At 51.9% G+C, this 16,737-nt stretch overlaps 1 protein-coding gene across 18 annotated transcripts in view; it reads left to right on the top strand.

The window, feature by feature from the left end:
- Iqsec1 (IQ motif and Sec7 domain ArfGEF 1) overlaps positions 1 to 16,737 on the top strand; it is a 319,435-nt gene that overhangs the window by 275,754 nt on the left and 26,944 nt on the right. For all 18 annotated transcript variants that reach the window (NM_001408960.1, NM_001408959.1, XM_039108750.2 and 15 more), the window contains 2 exons: positions 10,682 to 10,973; positions 14,758 to 16,004. In NM_001408960.1, the coding sequence (NP_001395889.1) occupies positions 10,682 to 10,973; positions 14,758 to 16,004 (1,539 nt within the window). The remainder of the gene's footprint in view (positions 1 to 10,681; positions 10,974 to 14,757; positions 16,005 to 16,737) is intronic.

Genomic DNA, 16,737 nt, shown 5'->3' with positions numbered 1-16,737 from the left:
TCTTTGTGTCCCCTTTCTCCTCTCCAGAGCCCTAGGGTTGAGCCCTTCTCTAGTCAATAGCTTAGGGCAAGATAACCCACTGTGGGAACTATTGTTGTGGCTTGTCTTTGCTTGACCACATGTTCCCAGGAGTCAGGGGCACTAGCCAGTGTGAGCACGGGAGAGGTATGGCCACTTGCCTCAGGTCATGCAGCACTTCACCAACTCAGCCCTGGGTACCTCTGGAGCCATGAGATGTCATCCCAAACCAGGGCTGACATTCTCAGTGGTCAGGGAAAGACACCCTGATGCTTTGAAGTAAATGCTGCCATCTGGTGACTTCTTACATCCTGTCCTGACAGAGGCATGGCAGTTCTCATGACCTACTGTGAGTAGGCTGTGGTCAGTATAATGAGGTGACCTTTGTGGAGTCTGATAAAAATCACATTCTGAAGACCCACCAAGAGCAAGGCCTCAGCTCCCTACCATCCCTGTAGAGCTCATGCCTTCTAAATGAGGCTTCTTGGGAATGAGGAGTGGGCCTTGAATTTCAGCCTTACACAGATCTCCTGCATAGACAGGAAGTGCGTGTGTGAGAAGAGTTGCTAGGTGTGAGTAAGTGATGAAATTGGTGGGGACCGTGGCAGAGTATAAGCACACTAGAGCTTGCTTTGCCTTTCACCCCTGGGTTGTAGGTCCAGGGTGGCTGGGTTCTTAGCGGTCGTCCTCTCTCAGAAGTCAGAATTGTTGTATCCAATGTTAAAATGGTGCCAACTTACTCTTTGTTTTCCTTTGTTTATTTGGTACATCCATTGGTTGGTTGGTTGGTTTTGAGACAAGAACTCACTGTTGTAGCCCAGACTGGACTTGGACTTTGATCCTTCAGTTTCAGACTCCCAAGTTCTGAGATATGGGCATGTCTAGTTTATTCTAATTTTTAAGACAAAACATTGTGGGGAACCACACACAGCATACTGCCAATCTGTGCTGGAATAATTTACTGGGAGCCCAGCGCCCTCAGAAGCTTCCTGTGAGTAGGACTGCCCAGCCTCATAGCCAGGTGGATAGCCTGACCTTGTTCTACAATCTCTGGAAAGGCTGGGCCATTAGTGTCAGCTTTCCTCTGAGTTTAGGCCCGTTTGGTACTCTTGTCCAAGAGTGGGACAGCATCCTCAGGCATGATGGGGTGTTCTGCAGAATGATAGTGGTGACTGTGTGAATGACACCTTGCCAGACTGAGGTCTGGCCGTGCTTGATTGCAGGGTGTTCACTTCTGCCCCCCACCCAGAGCCTCTTGTCTGTCCCCTTTGCCAGCTGGCTCCCTTCCCAAGTGAGGGTGTGGATTGCCAGCCTGTGTCAGGCAGGGACTCTGTTCCTGCTGCTTTTGTCTGGCCTTCTAAGGCATCCTGGGTTTGTGAGAAGTGGGCCAGGGCAGATTCAGTGGCCCTGAAGCTGATCCCAGGGTGCTTCTGCATTGTCCTCCATACCTGGCAAGTTGAGCCCCAGGAACTCTGCTGCGATGTGATGAGTTTGTGCCTGTGTGGAGTCTATGGCATCTCCACAATGTACTCTGAGCCTGCATGTGACCTGCAAGCCTCCTTCCTACAGGCCTCTCACCCATGAGAGACAGTGGGTGGGGGAAGAAGAGGGCACCACACCATATCCTTGTCTTTTCTGACCTCAGTGTGGCTTTGACCCTGCCTGTTCACTAGGCTCTGGGTCAAAAGAGCTGGTCGCACTTACTCAGGTCCTTACTTCACCTGCTGTGCCCAGCCCTATTTGGGTACTGGGGTTGTTTTGTGAGCAAATGGATACCTCTGCCCTCTAATGATGCTCTCATGAGGAGAGACCAAGCGATGATAACTGTAGGTATCACTTTCCTCACTCCAGTGTGCTGCTGATACGGTGTTAATAGTTAGGCCCCCAAGACACCTGCACTGTTCACATGGGTGCCAGGCCTTCCCTGGCCCCAGGTTAGGGAGTGTTTGTGGATAGCAGGATCCTTGTGTTCCTTTTGATGGGGTTGTAGATGGTTTCAATGTCTGGGCCTGGCTCAAAGCCTAGGCTGGTCCTCAGAACTTTATGGGAGCAAGCCACTCCAACAGAGCCAGGAGACAGTCCGCTGCCCCACTTTCCCACCCCATGCACCCATTCCTGCCTACAGTAGGAAGAAGGACTGGCTCAGAGGCCGGAAGGATGACCAGCCTTCTAGAACATGTTGTTGACAGGACAGGACACTGTGAGAGCCTGGCTGCGGGGTCTGGGTCAAGGGACACGGAGCTCTATCTTCCTTCCCTGTGGTGATAGACTGATGAACAGACAGTGAGGTCAGCTGCCCAGGACACTGAGGAAACAGTTCCTGCTCAGCCTGCCCTCTGGGCTCCCAGATACTCTCACCAACTCCTCTGTGTTATCACAGAGGGGCAGCACTGCCCCACATGAGGAAGGGAAATTGAGGCTCAGATAAAAGCTGGTATTCAATCCTGGATATACAACTCCAACCCAGAGCACAGTAAACAAAGGAACAGTTGTCAGGAAGGCAGGTTCCATGCTGAACCAGGTGGGGCACATGGGAGGCTGCTAGCCATGCCTCCTGTTAGCCTAGGGCAACCCCAAACTGACATCTGTGTCTGCACACCAGAATGGCCCCCAAATGGTTCAAGAAGCCCCCAGATCCTGATCTCTGCTCCTCCTGCCGCCTGCCTGGCTCTGGGCAGCAGCTGACAAGTTGGGGAAATGCTGAGTGTTAGTTCAGTAAGCAGAGCTCTAAAAATAGCCACTGCTCTGAAAAGCCCATTGTTTGGAGACCCATATTTTTCTACATATATAAAGGTGGCTTCTGGCAGTCTGGTGCGGGCAGTCAGAGAATGCCACAGGCTGTGGGCTGGTGCAGGGTTGCTGTGTGTCTCTCTCCAGTTAGGACCAGTAGCAAATCAGGAAGACTGAAACTGGAGCTAGGCCAGCATCCCCATGAAGGTGATGCTTAGGTTGGGTAGCCCCAAGGTTTCCCAAGTGCCCAGGATGCCTTTGGCCACAGGAGCCAAACTCTCTGTAGCAAGCATGGGCCAAAGTGATTCTGAGATGCTCAGTGCAGAGTTCAGGCTATGGATTGTTGTGGTATGGAGGAGTGGGCAGCTGACTGGTCCAAGAGAACCCAGCCCTGCTCAGAGCCCTGCTTTTCGCAGCTCCTCCTAAAACTCTGCTCCTGCCTTCTGTCCCCTGTGCTGATGTCAGAACCACTACCATGCCTGAAGTCCAGCACCTTGACTGCTATCCAATCTTTGATTTTCTTTTTTAGCCACAGTCTCCCACAGATACTTCAGCCCCCCTTCCTCCTCCTTACCCTTCCAGGGCCTGCAGCTGACGCTCAGAATATATGAAAAGGTTCCGGGGTAGGAGCTGGCTTGTAGATGAATAGCCAGGAGACTAGTGGGATTAAGCTGAGCTTGATGGTCCTTTGGTTCCTGGGGAGATGGGGCAGGAGGCATGACTAGATCTTGTGAGCCTTCTGGGTCATAGTGATGACATGTTTTCCCAGACCATGGGAGCTGAGGTGCCATGTGGTTGGAGCTGTGCTTTGATTGTATCACTGCTGTTATAGGGAGGGGGCAGGTAACAGAAGGCTCTGAAGGACCCTACGCAGGAGAGGCTATGTGAAAGGGCCAAAGGGAAGTGTCCTCTGGTTGGTGGCAGGGTGGTCAGAGCTGGCTCTGCTTTAAGGGTGCCAACAGATGGGCAAGGGAAAATGTGTGTGAGAGGATGGCCAAGAGGGTAAGCTGCCCTCTGCAGGTGGGAGGAGTAGAATGTAACTCCACCCCTGCCTCTGAGGGCTCCTGCTTTGCTGCCTTGCAGGGCTGCTGGGTCTTCTGATTATGTGTCCTCATTAATGCAAACTTGGGAACAGGATAAAAGCAGAAATCTGATGCTACCCAATGCCCCACTCCACTTCCATCGAGCCCTGCAGGGGAAGTTTCTGCACTGTTAGAAGCGCTTGTTACCAACTTTCAATTTGAGAGCTATGCCCCTGGTTACCCAGCTGGAGCCCTGGCAATCAATGTTGGCTGAAATCTTTATTTTACTCTTGTATTCTCAATAGACCTACCACCACCACCACCACAGCCCCTACATTCCAGACCTGGCTGCATCTAGAACTTTGAGCACAGGGCTCATACTCTGATCTCTCATGGGCTCTCTGGACACTTGGTCCCATGCCTAGATCCCCCTGGATGTGTCAACACCCTCCTTTTCTGCCCTCCACGCTCTACTCATTCCAGCTCTTCTGGGTCAGTCTTAGAGGACCCCTCCTTCCTCTCTTAGATCTATAAGATTTCTCTATCACCAGCAGCTCATAGTCCTGTCCAGGAACCATTTACCAACAAGACGGAGGACCTGTCAAGAAGTGGCTTCTCCCACTTTCTTTTCCCTTACCCAATCCCTTGTGTCTGCACTCTGCTCCCGGGGTCATATCAGCCTGGGAACATTCCAGTGTGAAAGGACCAAGGGCTGCCATGACTAAAGTCCTGACTCATCTGAAGCCTCTGTGAGCCACAGAATGGAGGGCCAGTATGTCCCAATGGTTAGGCTGAGCTGGCTCTGGCCTACCCAGGGAGTAGGCTGGACCAGAGCCATTCAGGAGACTAATTAATGTTCCTAACCCTGTGAGTGCCCACCCCTTCCCAGCAAACCCTCCAAGTCACTGCCTCTCTTCTTCTCCTGCCACTTGTCACATAGACCCTGCCTCCTTGGCTCCAGGACTGCCCTATAGAGATCTAAGGTGATAACCTCCCCTTTTGAGCTGTGCCTACGCTATCCATGCTTAGAGGACACAGTCCTCTCACTTCCTCCCCAGACTCTGCCCTGGTCTGTGTTAACAACCCCACCCAACCAACCTGGGGCTGTGATGGAGCTCATGGGACCCCAGCCCAGGAAGAGACCAAGATTGTCCCCGTCTTTGATCAACCTCAAATAATGCCACTCAAGCAGCTAAGAGCCATACAGAAACCTTCATGGGAGCTTGTGAGGCCTAAGACTGGTTGGCCTAACCTGCTCTAGCCTCATATTTTGGAAATCAGGAGCTTTGTCTAGGGAAGCCACAAGAGGCTCACACATATCAGGAGGCTGTTTGCCTCTGGCAGGTGCAAGCTGCCTAAAGTCAGGTCCAAGGTGCTTAAATGTGAGTGTTTAACCACAGCTGGGTCTCCCAGATAGCATGGGTCCTCTAGCCCAGTCCCTGCCTACTCTGAAGAGGGTGGTTTCTTAGGAGATGTTTCTTCCTTGTTCCCCAAACATTATAGTGTACTGAGTCTTTTCATAGCACTGTTTTTGGGTTCCATATTCTAACTTCTCTCAAAGATGATTGGGAGTATGTGTGGGGAGGGGCTTATGGGTACGTATAGGACCTGTGCTGTGTTTTCCCAGGTAAGACTGTGTATGACCCTCACTCTCAAGGAAGAAATACCAAGGGGATGTGGGTCAGTGCTGGGCTCAAGCCAGCCGACCTGAATTTTGATTTCCCTGTCTTACTGTGTGGGACAGGAGAGTGGGATGAGTTATAGGTGAAGCCTAAAACATTCCTAGGTGTACAGATTTTAGCTGCCTTCCACCACCGCCATCATGACCCTGGTGGTAAACAGCAGGTCCCTTCTGCTATGCCAGCACTGTTGCCTGGAGCCTCTTCTGACTAACATTTTTTCTTGAGGAAAAAGTCATTCATGACTTCACAGACCATAATTAGAGACATCCAAGACTAAACGGCCAAGGCCTTTACTCCCTCCTACACTCACACACAGCTCGAACTAGAGCCAGATGTGGCATTTAGTTGGCCCCTGGGGCCTGGTCAGAGTTCCTCATGTCCCCTGGAGCATTTTAGCCTAGAAATGCAGACATTTTCTCTGACCTGAGGCAGGGCCTCAGAGGTCCGAGTCATGAGGCTGTGTCCTAGGCAGCTGGGCCCCTCCCACCTTGAGTCAGAGCAACCAGCCTTTAGAAAGTATGTTTCTTTTATGAGTGGAGCCCTCTTCTGTGCAGGATGGCACTGTATCAACACTGCTGTGTCCAGCAAGAGCCTCTTGCAACAGCCACTCTCTGTTCTCTGGCACTGGCATGGAAAAGTGAGACACTACTATCCCTGCTCATGTCATACAGCTGCAGTGTGTAAGCAGAAAAGCAGTAAGCAGTTACCCTGGGCCCTGTGCATTGGGGCAGCAGGGACTCTGGGATTTCTTGTGTGATCTCTGCCTCACTTGGTCTACAAAGCTAACAGACCATCTCTTGTAAGGCAGAAATGATTGAGACTGGAGAAGGTGGGAAGCAGCCTGAAGTCCCCAAATAGGAAGGGAACCCTGGGGCAAGGCATGCACCTGTCCATGGTAGCACCAAGCCTGCCTAGACACCATGACTCCTTCTTGAGCATTGGAGCTCATGCCCCAGTTGCTGTATAGGTGGGAAGTGGCAAGGCCTCCGAAAGGAGTGGAGCCTGGATCAGATGATAGCGTAGTGCTCAGAGGCCAAGAGATGTAACTAAAGGCTACAGATTGAGACCTGTCCTGTGGGGTTAGGGAGATTTCCAGTCAGGCAAGCAGTATTTCCCACTCCTGGGGGTGACCTATGCAGTCACATACCTCCAGAGGCAGAATGCTTACCATCTCCTTTCTCATGTTGGGACTACACAGGACATAGTATTTTCTTTTCCCCCACGGAGAAATCATTCTTATCATCCTTTAAGACTGAGGCAAAGGATCCTGTACTCTGAGAGGGGCTGTTTCTGGCCTATCCTTCCCAGATGACCCAGCTTGCAGTAATTTGGGTTTTACCCACAGGGTCTATCTTCCATGCCAGCTAGGATCAGATGTAGGAATCTATGTGGAACCCAGCTGAGGCTCCACTCAAGGTCAGCAGGAGGGAGTCAGTGATAGATTAGCAATGTCTGCAGGGGGCTGGGAAGGGTAAGATGAAAGGTCTGCCACCTTGAGATGCAGAGACTTCTGCTGTGATCTGACAACTGCACCAGGGCTATTTTTTGCTCCTGACTTTCTGTCGAGCGTGGCACAGGGCCTCAGCTGTGTGCCACAATCAGCTCACATCAATCTTATAGTCAGCTGAAACCTCTCCAGGTCTCTTCACAAGAACAGCTGTCAGGTCAAATCTTCCCCATCTTGACAATACTTCCCATGTGTGGGTATAAAAGTAATTGCAGTCAGTCTCTTTTAGGTGGGCGTATAGATTTATTTCTAATCTTGTGTGCTTAGAGACCACAGCTCTGTGAAATCTTTGTATCTGCCCCTTTGTGTGTTGGCCTTTTTTCCTTAGCATGTGCCTAGAATGATTGTTGAATCCTGAACATCTGAGACATGTGACAGGCAACAACCACCTAATTGCTATAGAACATTCTAGAAACTGAACAGTTAGGAACTGTCAAGGATGTGGAATGCATATCTCGTCCCATTCCTTGATCTGCCTGTCGTCTAGGAGTCTGGAAGAGATGTGGTAAATTGAGGGGTATCAACAAAGACTACACTCTTAAGACATCCAGCCTTGTTGGACAGACCTGGATTTAGGGAGATGAACCTGGGTGGAGGGAGGGTGAGACACAGAACCAGGACTCAGTAGGCTGAAGAGGTGCCAATGTAGGGTGTATACATGTACACACACACACACTTATATGTACATGCCACAGCATGTGTATGGAGAGCAGAAGACAACTTAAGGGAGAGTGGGTCCTCTTTCTACCATGTGGGTCCTGGGCATGAAACTCGGGGTGTCAGCTTTGGCAAGCAAGCACCTTTATCTGCTGAGCTGTCTCTCTGGTCCTGGGTGTGTTTTTTCTGGGTTGTGAAAGGTCTGTTCCACCACACATCTCTGTCATTCACATAGATGTGACAGAAGGTGGTCCCAGCTGAGTGAGGATGGTTTGGCTCTAAAGGAGGCACTGATGAGTTGCCTTTTGGTGACTGTACTCCCCTCTCCATTTCTCATAGGGGACGCTCTGGAGAGACCTGGCCTTCTCTCTCTCCCAAGCACATTCTAAAAACCCATTGGCTTCAAACTGCCCAGAGCATTTACACAGTTCAGCTTCTGCCAGTCCCTGACCTCTTTATGCTAGGTTCATCTTAAAGGTGCTCCCCTCCAGGGCAGGCACCCACTTTGATGTCTCATCCATGGAGACAAAGCCAGTTGGGAGATAAGTTTCCCAAGCTAAGGCCTATTAAGTAGGCTGCACTCGCTGGCTTTCAGGCAGCCTAGACCCTGTTCTCTCCCCATCACCTGGAACAAAATGTCTTACCCTTGAAGCTGTTCTTGAACTAGACAAAAGACTGAATCCCTCTGGCCACTGCTCCTCCACCCTGGGCTTGAGGGTCAGGGACAGCATCGTGAGCTAGGCCTAGCCTGTTCCTCTCTGTCCCAGTCCCCTATGGTTCTGATGTAGCCTGTTGGGCACCAAGAGACTTTAGGCTCTTCTCCAAGGATGGTAGTGACTACCTGTCTTCTCTACCTTCTGATTCAGTGCTCAGCTGGTTTGAAACCCCCTACAGAAGGCACAGGCTGTATTTCTTCCAGATCAGTACACACAGATCTGGCCCCTGACTGGTATATGTATTCATTTGAGGAGCATAAATCCCTTTGTGTGCTGACCTACCTGTGTGAAGTGAGGCCCAGCTTTGGTGTCAGAGAGCTAGGGTGGGCTTTCCCAGTGGAGGCTGCTGTTCTGTATACCCTGGGTGGCCCAATTCTAATGGGACTTATTCCCTCCTCGTGACGGTTGGCTGAAGTTCTGAGCATTTAATGAAAAGTGCTAGCCCAAGCTTCAGTAAACTCTGAGAGAATTTTCAGATCTAACATTCCCTGCTCACCCCTACTCTCCCCTACACACATGTAGATCCCAGTGGCTCTGTGGTAGTCAGAGGGCCTTAAAGGGTGGTGCTTCTTAGACTAAGCTGCTAATACTACTCAATGAAACCCTATAGGCAGAGCCAGGTAAAGCATGTCTCCCGATTCCTGATGCAGGTCTTCTCAAAGAATGACTGTCATACCTTAGCCTTTGGGGCACGTTGGAAGGTTCAGTCGCCTGTGTCTGGACGCCAGAGACAGTTGCTGGCTCAGAAGCCCGGTTTCTATGCTACGGCCTGAAAGCAGATGCTGAGATTTGCTGCTGTCCCTGGTGCAGAGTGCTCAGAGTCTGAGCCCTGGCAGCCTTGGTCCTCCCTGCTTCAGGCTCCTTCCCACAGGCCCCACCCTGGATCGACCCCCTGGAGTCTGTTCTAGTCCTGGAGAACAAACAACAGGACTCTAGCAGAACTGGGCAGGGGCAGCCTGTCTGCCAGGCTGCTTAGTGCAGGGACATTCCTTATTGGTCTGAAAAGCAGACATTGGAAAGAACTGCAGCCTGGGTGGGGCCCTTCTCTTTTCTCTCTGTGCCCATTCTAGAGACCCTCCACCCTGCCCCAAGGACCACAGGCCTTTTAGAGTCTTGCCAGCACCCGGGCGTCTGGTCTCACAGGGCCAGGGAGCCTGGCAAAGGATGAGGGCTTATGTTAGAAACTCTTCAAATCAGTGTCTCCTTTTCTCCCCGTCCCACACTGAAAAGCAACTGCAGAGGAAAGCAGTATCTGTGCAGAATAGAATGTTCCAGGCCCAGAGCTAGGATGAGTCAGCAGCTAGTCCCTCTGTCCCCATTATTTGGCCTTGCTCCTGCTTGGCATGAAGGTACTCTGTGGAACGATAGACAGTGAGATGAACGGGCACCCATTTCCTGCCTGTGGTACCTGGGACAGTGTTTATGGGGACCCAGTTTCGTCATCTGTGCAGGGAGTTACAGTTCCTCTTTCAGGGACTTAAAATATTTTTATAACATCATGTTTGCTTCTAAGCTTGCCATGACAAATGCCAGAGGTGAGCCTCGCTCACAGACCTTCATTATTTGCAGGCTTTGGAGTCTGCCAGTCTACAATGGAGGTGTGGCCTGACTGTCTTCTCCTGAGCCTTTCTCCTTGGTGTGCCACCTTCTTCTCATGTCTCCACTGTCTTCCCCTGTACATGCTATATCCTTCATTCACCTTCTTAGAAGGATACCAGTTTGGTCACACTAGTGTCCACCCTAATGTCTTTCATTTTGACGACACTATCTCCAGGGAGCTAGAGAGATGGCTCAGCTGTTAAGAACAGTTGCTCTTGCAGAGGCCCTGGGTTAGTTCCTAGCACCCACATGGTACTTTATTATAACGGTCTGTAACTCTAGTTCCAGGTGATAGGCAGGCGCCATGCAGACAAAACACTTAGACATATAAGATAGAGAAAAATCAGCTGTAAAATATCCTATGTCTAAATATAGTTATGGGACTATGGATGTACAAAACCAGCCCTACGTTTAATTCAAGTGGCAGGAGAGGTGAAGATCTTGTTCATTCAAAACATACTGAGCACATAGCTCTGGCCAAGCTCTGTTCTGAGTGCTGAGGGGCACCAGCACAGTGGGCCAGAGCCTCTGTCTTTGGAGAGCTGATAGTTTTGGTTGGGAAGCCAGCCCCAACAGTACAGTGTGCCAGATGTTAGAACATGCAAGTTGTTCAGAAGCTCCAGGAAGATGAGCTCCAGGAAGAGGGCTCTGCAGGTTCCTGGATACCAAAGGGTAGGGCCGCTTTTCCTTGCCCTGCTCCCCAGGTTCTGTGTCCATTCAGCATGTGTCTCTCCTCTCTCTCCTCTGCAGTGTTGAGGGCGAGGCTCCCAGCAGCGAGACTGGCACATCGCTGGACAGCCCGTCAGCCTACCATCAGGGTCCCCTGGTACCTGGTTCCAGCCTGAGTCCAGACCACTACGAGCACACGTCAGTGGGCGCCTATGGGCTGTACGCAGGGCCAGGACCACAACAGCGCACACGGAGGCCTCGGCTGCAGCACTCGACCTCAGTCCTGCGCAAGCAGGCTGAGGAGGAGGCCATCAAGCGCTCTCGGTCACTCTCTGAGAGCTATGAGCTCTCTTCAGATCTGCAAGACAAGCAGGTAGGTGGCAGGGGCCCCTGCCCACTCTCTGCGGTCTCCCAAATGACATGAGGCTTCATCTGCCTGGTGTTCTTGGTGACAGGTTTCAGATACCAGCTGATATGCAATCTAAGGAAGATGGGATCCCTGTCTCCACTTTCAGAGCCTTTCCCAGCCCAACTCTGCTGAAATGTGGGAAAGGATTTACACTGATGGTCAGGGGCCATGACATCTTTTCTGGGGACTTACACATAGAATCCTCTTCAAAATTTGCCTTTGTAGGTTTCAATATCCCTTACTGCAGGATATGGGGCCTGCATTGGGTATCTAAGTGCCCAGCACCATCAGGACACAGGTTGCCAAGGTGGCCATGGAGGTTCTTAGGGTCCAAGAAAGGTCTGAGAAGGGGGTGGGGGCTACTTGTTATATTCCCTTGTGGCTATGGCTCCACAGTATTTAGGCTATAGAAGATGTCTACATTAAATGCTTGAATGCTGCAGTTCTTCCTCAGGCCTCAGACCCAAGGATCAGGTGGCCTGACCTACTTTTGGGGTTGCTGTGAGCAGAGCAAATCCTCATGATGCAGATGCCCAGTAGTGAACAGGCCAGTGTGGGAGTGAGAGTGAGTGCCTGCTGTTTGAGTGTGTCTCCGAGCAATGCCAGGTTTCAGGCTATCCCTGAACTGCAGGGATGTGTAGAAACAAGCAGAACATCTGGCCAGTATTCCATAGCTCTGGGCCTTGTTCTTTCGAGCAGGTTCCCATGCCTCCCAGGCAGTCAGTCCTATGGGCTAACACCAGGACCCCTTCCCACTGCCCACAGATGCTATGCTCTCCCTCCTACCCATGTCTGCTGGCCACATTGTTCAACTTGCTCTCCAAGGTCCTCTGTTCTTGAAGACACAGAGGTCTAGGCTTATGCAGCCTCATCTAACTCAGGGCATGATGGGGTACCCTCAGGTGGATCTTCTCTCTTGGTAGACATCCCTCAGTCTTGATCTCTCATACCTGAGTGATACCCCTCATACCTGAGTGATACCCCTTTTCCTCTCTGCTCACATGCTTTATCCTCCCTCCTGTTAGCTGAGACTCACAACAGGCCTGGTAGCAGATATTCCCTGACAGCTGTGGTCCTTGACTGCTTTGCCAGGCCTCCATTGAGTTTCTCAACTCCGCCTAGATTCAGAGTGGTCCCTGAAGAGTTTGTCATGGAGGTCATCTTCACAGGACCATGAAGGAGAATTGGGCAGGGTTGAGATGGCATACAGGCTATAGGGATGATTACATGCCACAAATATGCAGCTATTCACCTTCATTCCACCCTTAGCTGCATTTCCCCTTGTGCCAGAGAATAGGATAGGGACAGCCTGCAAATGAGGCTGCCGTACCGGAGCGACATTCCTGGACAGTGGATGGACAAGCAAGTCAGCAGTGAAGACATTTTCACTGCAGGAAGTGACACAGACCCTGGGGGTGACACTTCAGGAGGAAGTAGTAGAGGGACTCTGAGAGTTTGTTGGCTGTATCAGATGAAGGTGGCTGGCCTGAAAACTGGGCATTTGGAGAAGAGCTAACAGTTTGTGCCAACGCTCTGGAACAAGAATGACGTTGGTGTACATGAGATACAAAAAAGATGGCGGGGAAGAGTTGGAACAGAGGCAAAAGGAGTTAACGTTAGCAGCCATGTCACTCATTTTCCGTGCTGCACTGAGTGTCCTGGCAAGCAAGGCAAAAGGAGGAGTAGGTGACATGAGAGTCATGAGAGGAAGGTAGAGTCACTGGAAAGTCAGATGCGTTCTCCTTAACCTAACCCTCTGCTCTTGTCCTTCCCTGTCCCTGAGAGTAGGAGGCCAGCCTAGGGATTAGGGAATGACTTCAGGTCTCTGAGTGGTAGCAGTTGTGTTTTGTGGAAGGAGACTCCTCTGGATTCTCATACATGCTACTTTTAGAGAATCCTCAGCAAGTAAACCCATAGGGGTGAGCCCTGGGCCAGGACCAGCCTCTCTGGTACTGACTGTGAGTGAAGCCTGGCTACTGGCTTTCCTCCTGTCATCTGGGATAGTGGAGTTCCTCAGTAAGGTAAGAACTGTGTGAGGGTGTGGTCCAGTCCCTTGCATTCCATCGAGTAGCAAATATTACTTGCCTTTTCCTCCTCTGGGTCCTATAAGAGCTGTAGACAGGGCCTCACTGTCACAGGATAGCTATGATTAGTTCAAGAGTAAGAAAGAGCAGGACTGGGTCACCAAATCCCCACTTTGGGGAGGGATAGTGAGGGGCTTTCCTTGGTGACTCATTACAGTGCCCATTTCTGCCCTCCTAATGAGCTATTATTCAACAACACAATACACACAAACTTGGAGAACTGGGAAAGCAGCATGGTCGCCTATTCCCAATCAGGGAAGGCCATGGAGTAAGCTTTGGTGACTCTGGTATTTTTGAAGCCCTTGGTAGGGATTCTAGGCCAAAGCCTTCTTAGGCAGGAGATTGAGAGCAGGAAGAAGTTTCCCAGATCAGCTTTGGTCTCTTCCTGAGCCTGAGCTTGATGACCACTCAGCCAGTAGTAGTTTTGCTTGTCGGTATGGCAGTATAGCCGTCTTTGAGAGAGAAACCCAGAGCCTCTCTGTGGCTGTCCCTGGAGCCCCTTCGCTGCTCAGCTGAGCCTGGTGTCCTGAGAGTTCTCTAGTCCAGCTTCCTGGAGGCCCTGAGATGGGGTGCAGACTTGGACCACAGCCCTGGCTTTGCTCAGTATCTCTGGTACTCTGTGTCAGACTGCTTCTGTCTAACCTCACACATTCTCTCCTTTCCCAGAGCAGGGACCTTGTGTGTCGCCCTTTTGCATTGCCAAGCATGATGAGATGTTGGCCCACAGTGCCAGACAGGTGGAATCAGAGTTTCACCTCCTCCTGGGGACCTGAATCCTCTCCCCAACTCCAGATAGATAGAGCCCTTCCCCAGCAGCCAGAGACGGATCGCTGATTCCTATAGACCAGGCTGTAGCTGAAGGAGTGTGTTTCCTATTCACCCAGGATCAGGACTCAGGATTAGTCCCAAGGCTGGGAAGACTGTGAGACCTGGGACTTCAGGAGGCCATGAGTCACTCTTCATGACCTGAGGTGCCTGAGAGCTTGCCCAACACCCCTCCTGCCTCATAACCATGCCCTTCAGAGTGTACCCATCTGCACTTATAGATATGTAGGGCAAAGAAGAGCTAGCCCTGCCAGTCTTCCCCTAGGCCTCACCTCAGCCATCTGTGTAGCAAGGACAGAGACCTTACAACTGCAACCTAGGAATGGGGCTGAGGTCTTAGTCAGCTGCCCCTGGCCTGTGCCACACACTTGGCTCACCACTGAGAACTTACCAAAGCACTAGAAAGTGGGTCCTACTGCTGTCCTGCATCACAGATAAGGAAATGGGGAACTTCATGGTTCCAAGGCTCATCCAGAGCTGATGAGAGACAGAGCCAGGGTCAAGCCAGACCCTGGCAAGGTTCTGACCTGCTCATGCTTCAGGCTCTGCAAGTGACATCCATAGATGCATCTGTAGGAAACCTCCAGGGCCCACAGCTTCTATGAACAGAAGTTTGGGGCGCTCATCATCATATGTGCACCACCGCCTTTACTCCACTTCCCCTTATCCTGGCACCTGTCCCGTTTGACATTGAGAACCCTCAGCAGCTGCTGTTTTAAGCACCTTGGGAATACGGTAAGAACTTCCCAGGCTACGTCTCTATGGAGCATAGAAGAACATAAAGATCTATCTCTGTGCCATCACACAGGGCCCACATTCTCTTCTTCTTACCCCACTAGGTGGAAATGCTAGAACGCAAGTATGGGGGACGCCTCGTGACCCGCCATGCAGCCCGCACCATCCAGACGGCGTTCCGCCAGTACCAGATGAACAAGAACTTTGAGCGCCTGCGTAGCTCCATGTCGGAGAACCGCATGTCACGCCGCATTGTGCTGTCCAACATGAGGATGCAGTTCTCCTTCGAGGGCCCCGAGAAGGTGCACAGCTCCTACTTCGAGGGAAAACAGGTTTCTGTGACCAATGATGGCTCCCAGCTGGGGGCCCTGGTGCCATCAGAATGTGGAGACCTTAGTGACCCAGCCCTCAAGTCTCCAGCCCCCTCCAGTGACTTTGCAGATGCCATCACGGAACTGGAGGATGCCTTCTCCAGGCAGGTGAAATCCCTGGCTGAATCCATTGATGATGCCCTTAATTGCCGCAGCCTACACAGTGAGGAGGTGCCAGCCTCAGACACGGCCCGGGCTCGGGACACTGAGCCCAAACCAGGCCTGCATGGCATGGACCACCGCAAATTGGATGAGATGACAGCCTCGTATAGTGATGTCACCCTCTACATTGATGAGGAAGAGCTGTCACCGCCTCTACCACTCTCACAGGCTGGTGATCGGCCTTCTAGCACCGAGTCGGACCTGCGGCTGAGGTCTGGGGGTGCAGCCCAGGACTACTGGGCCTTGGCCCACAAAGAGGACAAGGCTGACACGGACACAAGCTGCCGAAGCACACCTTCACTGGAGCGGCCAGAGCCACGGCTGCGGGTGGAGCACCTGCCCCTGCTTACCATTGAGCCGCCCAGTGATAGCTCCGTGGAACTCAGTGACCGCTCGGATCGCAGCTCACTCAAGAGGCAGAGTGCCTATGAGCGCAGCCTCGGTGGGCAGCAGGGCAGCCCCAAGCACGGCCCCCACGGTGGCCCCCCCAAAGGCCTCCCCCGGGAGGAACCTGAATTGCGACCTCGACCCCCCAGACCTCTTGAGAGTCACCTAGCCATCAATGGTTCAGCCAACCGGCAGAGCAAATCTGAGTCTGACTACTCAGACGGGGACAATGACAGCATCAACAGCACGTCCAACTCCAATGACACCATAAACTGCAGCTCCGAGTCCTCATCTCGGGACAGCCTGCGGGAACAGACACTCAGCAAGCAGACATACCACAAGGAGACCCGCAACAGCTGGGACTCGCCAGCTTTCAGCAATGATGTCATCCGTAAGAGGCATTACCGAATTGGCCTGAACCTCTTCAACAAGTGAGTTCCCCCTTCATGAATGGAGGAAGGACCCACATGGGCTTTCACAATCACACCCCTGGGCCCAGGCAGGGCTAGCAAGAGGTGAATCCATCTTCCTTCCTACTGTGAGCCTCTACCCACACCCTTACCAAGGCTGAAGTTTAAGGCAGCCTTTATAAGGCCAAGACAGTATGTTGCACCATGTTTATGGTTAGAGCAGCTTTAAGTCCCGGAAGACCCAGCTCCTTCTAATGGCCATTTGTGGAGGTGGCAGATGTTCATGGGCTAGTCAGGAGAATGGCGACTTTTCTGTGGTAAATCCCTACCCATCCTGTCCACCCATGTATCCTCGTAACTGGCTCAGCCTCCAGACGCCAGGCTCAGGGCTGATGTGAAGCACAAAGCCGGTGGCAAGTCTGTGTAGTGGCCAGGGGAGAATTCGAGGTAGGGGGCTGTGAACTGGGTCCTTTGAGTGGCTGCTCTGGAGGGGCTCAGAGAAGGTGCAGCCGGCAGCCCTGAGAGCCACGCAGTGGTAAGAGGTGGATATTTAAGGCAAGCTATTCTTAGCAGGGTCAAAAATAGCATGGGAAGTGGGGAGGGCTGAGCACGCCCTCTGAGGGAACCTTGGCGGTTCTTGTTTAACCTGAGATTTTACATTATTTCCTTCCCTCGGGCCGCTGGGATTTGGGGTCATCAGAAACCAGCCTGGTCTCCCTGGGGGTTGTGGACCTGGAAAGCATGTGACTGGCCT

Source organism: Rattus norvegicus, chromosome 4 (assembly GCF_036323735.1).
Source record: "Rattus norvegicus strain BN/NHsdMcwi chromosome 4, GRCr8, whole genome shotgun sequence".
Taxonomy (NCBI): domain Eukaryota; kingdom Metazoa; phylum Chordata; class Mammalia; order Rodentia; family Muridae; genus Rattus; species Rattus norvegicus.
The sequence above is the reverse complement of the archived record's forward strand: the minus strand, read 5'-3'. Positions and strand labels throughout refer to the sequence as shown.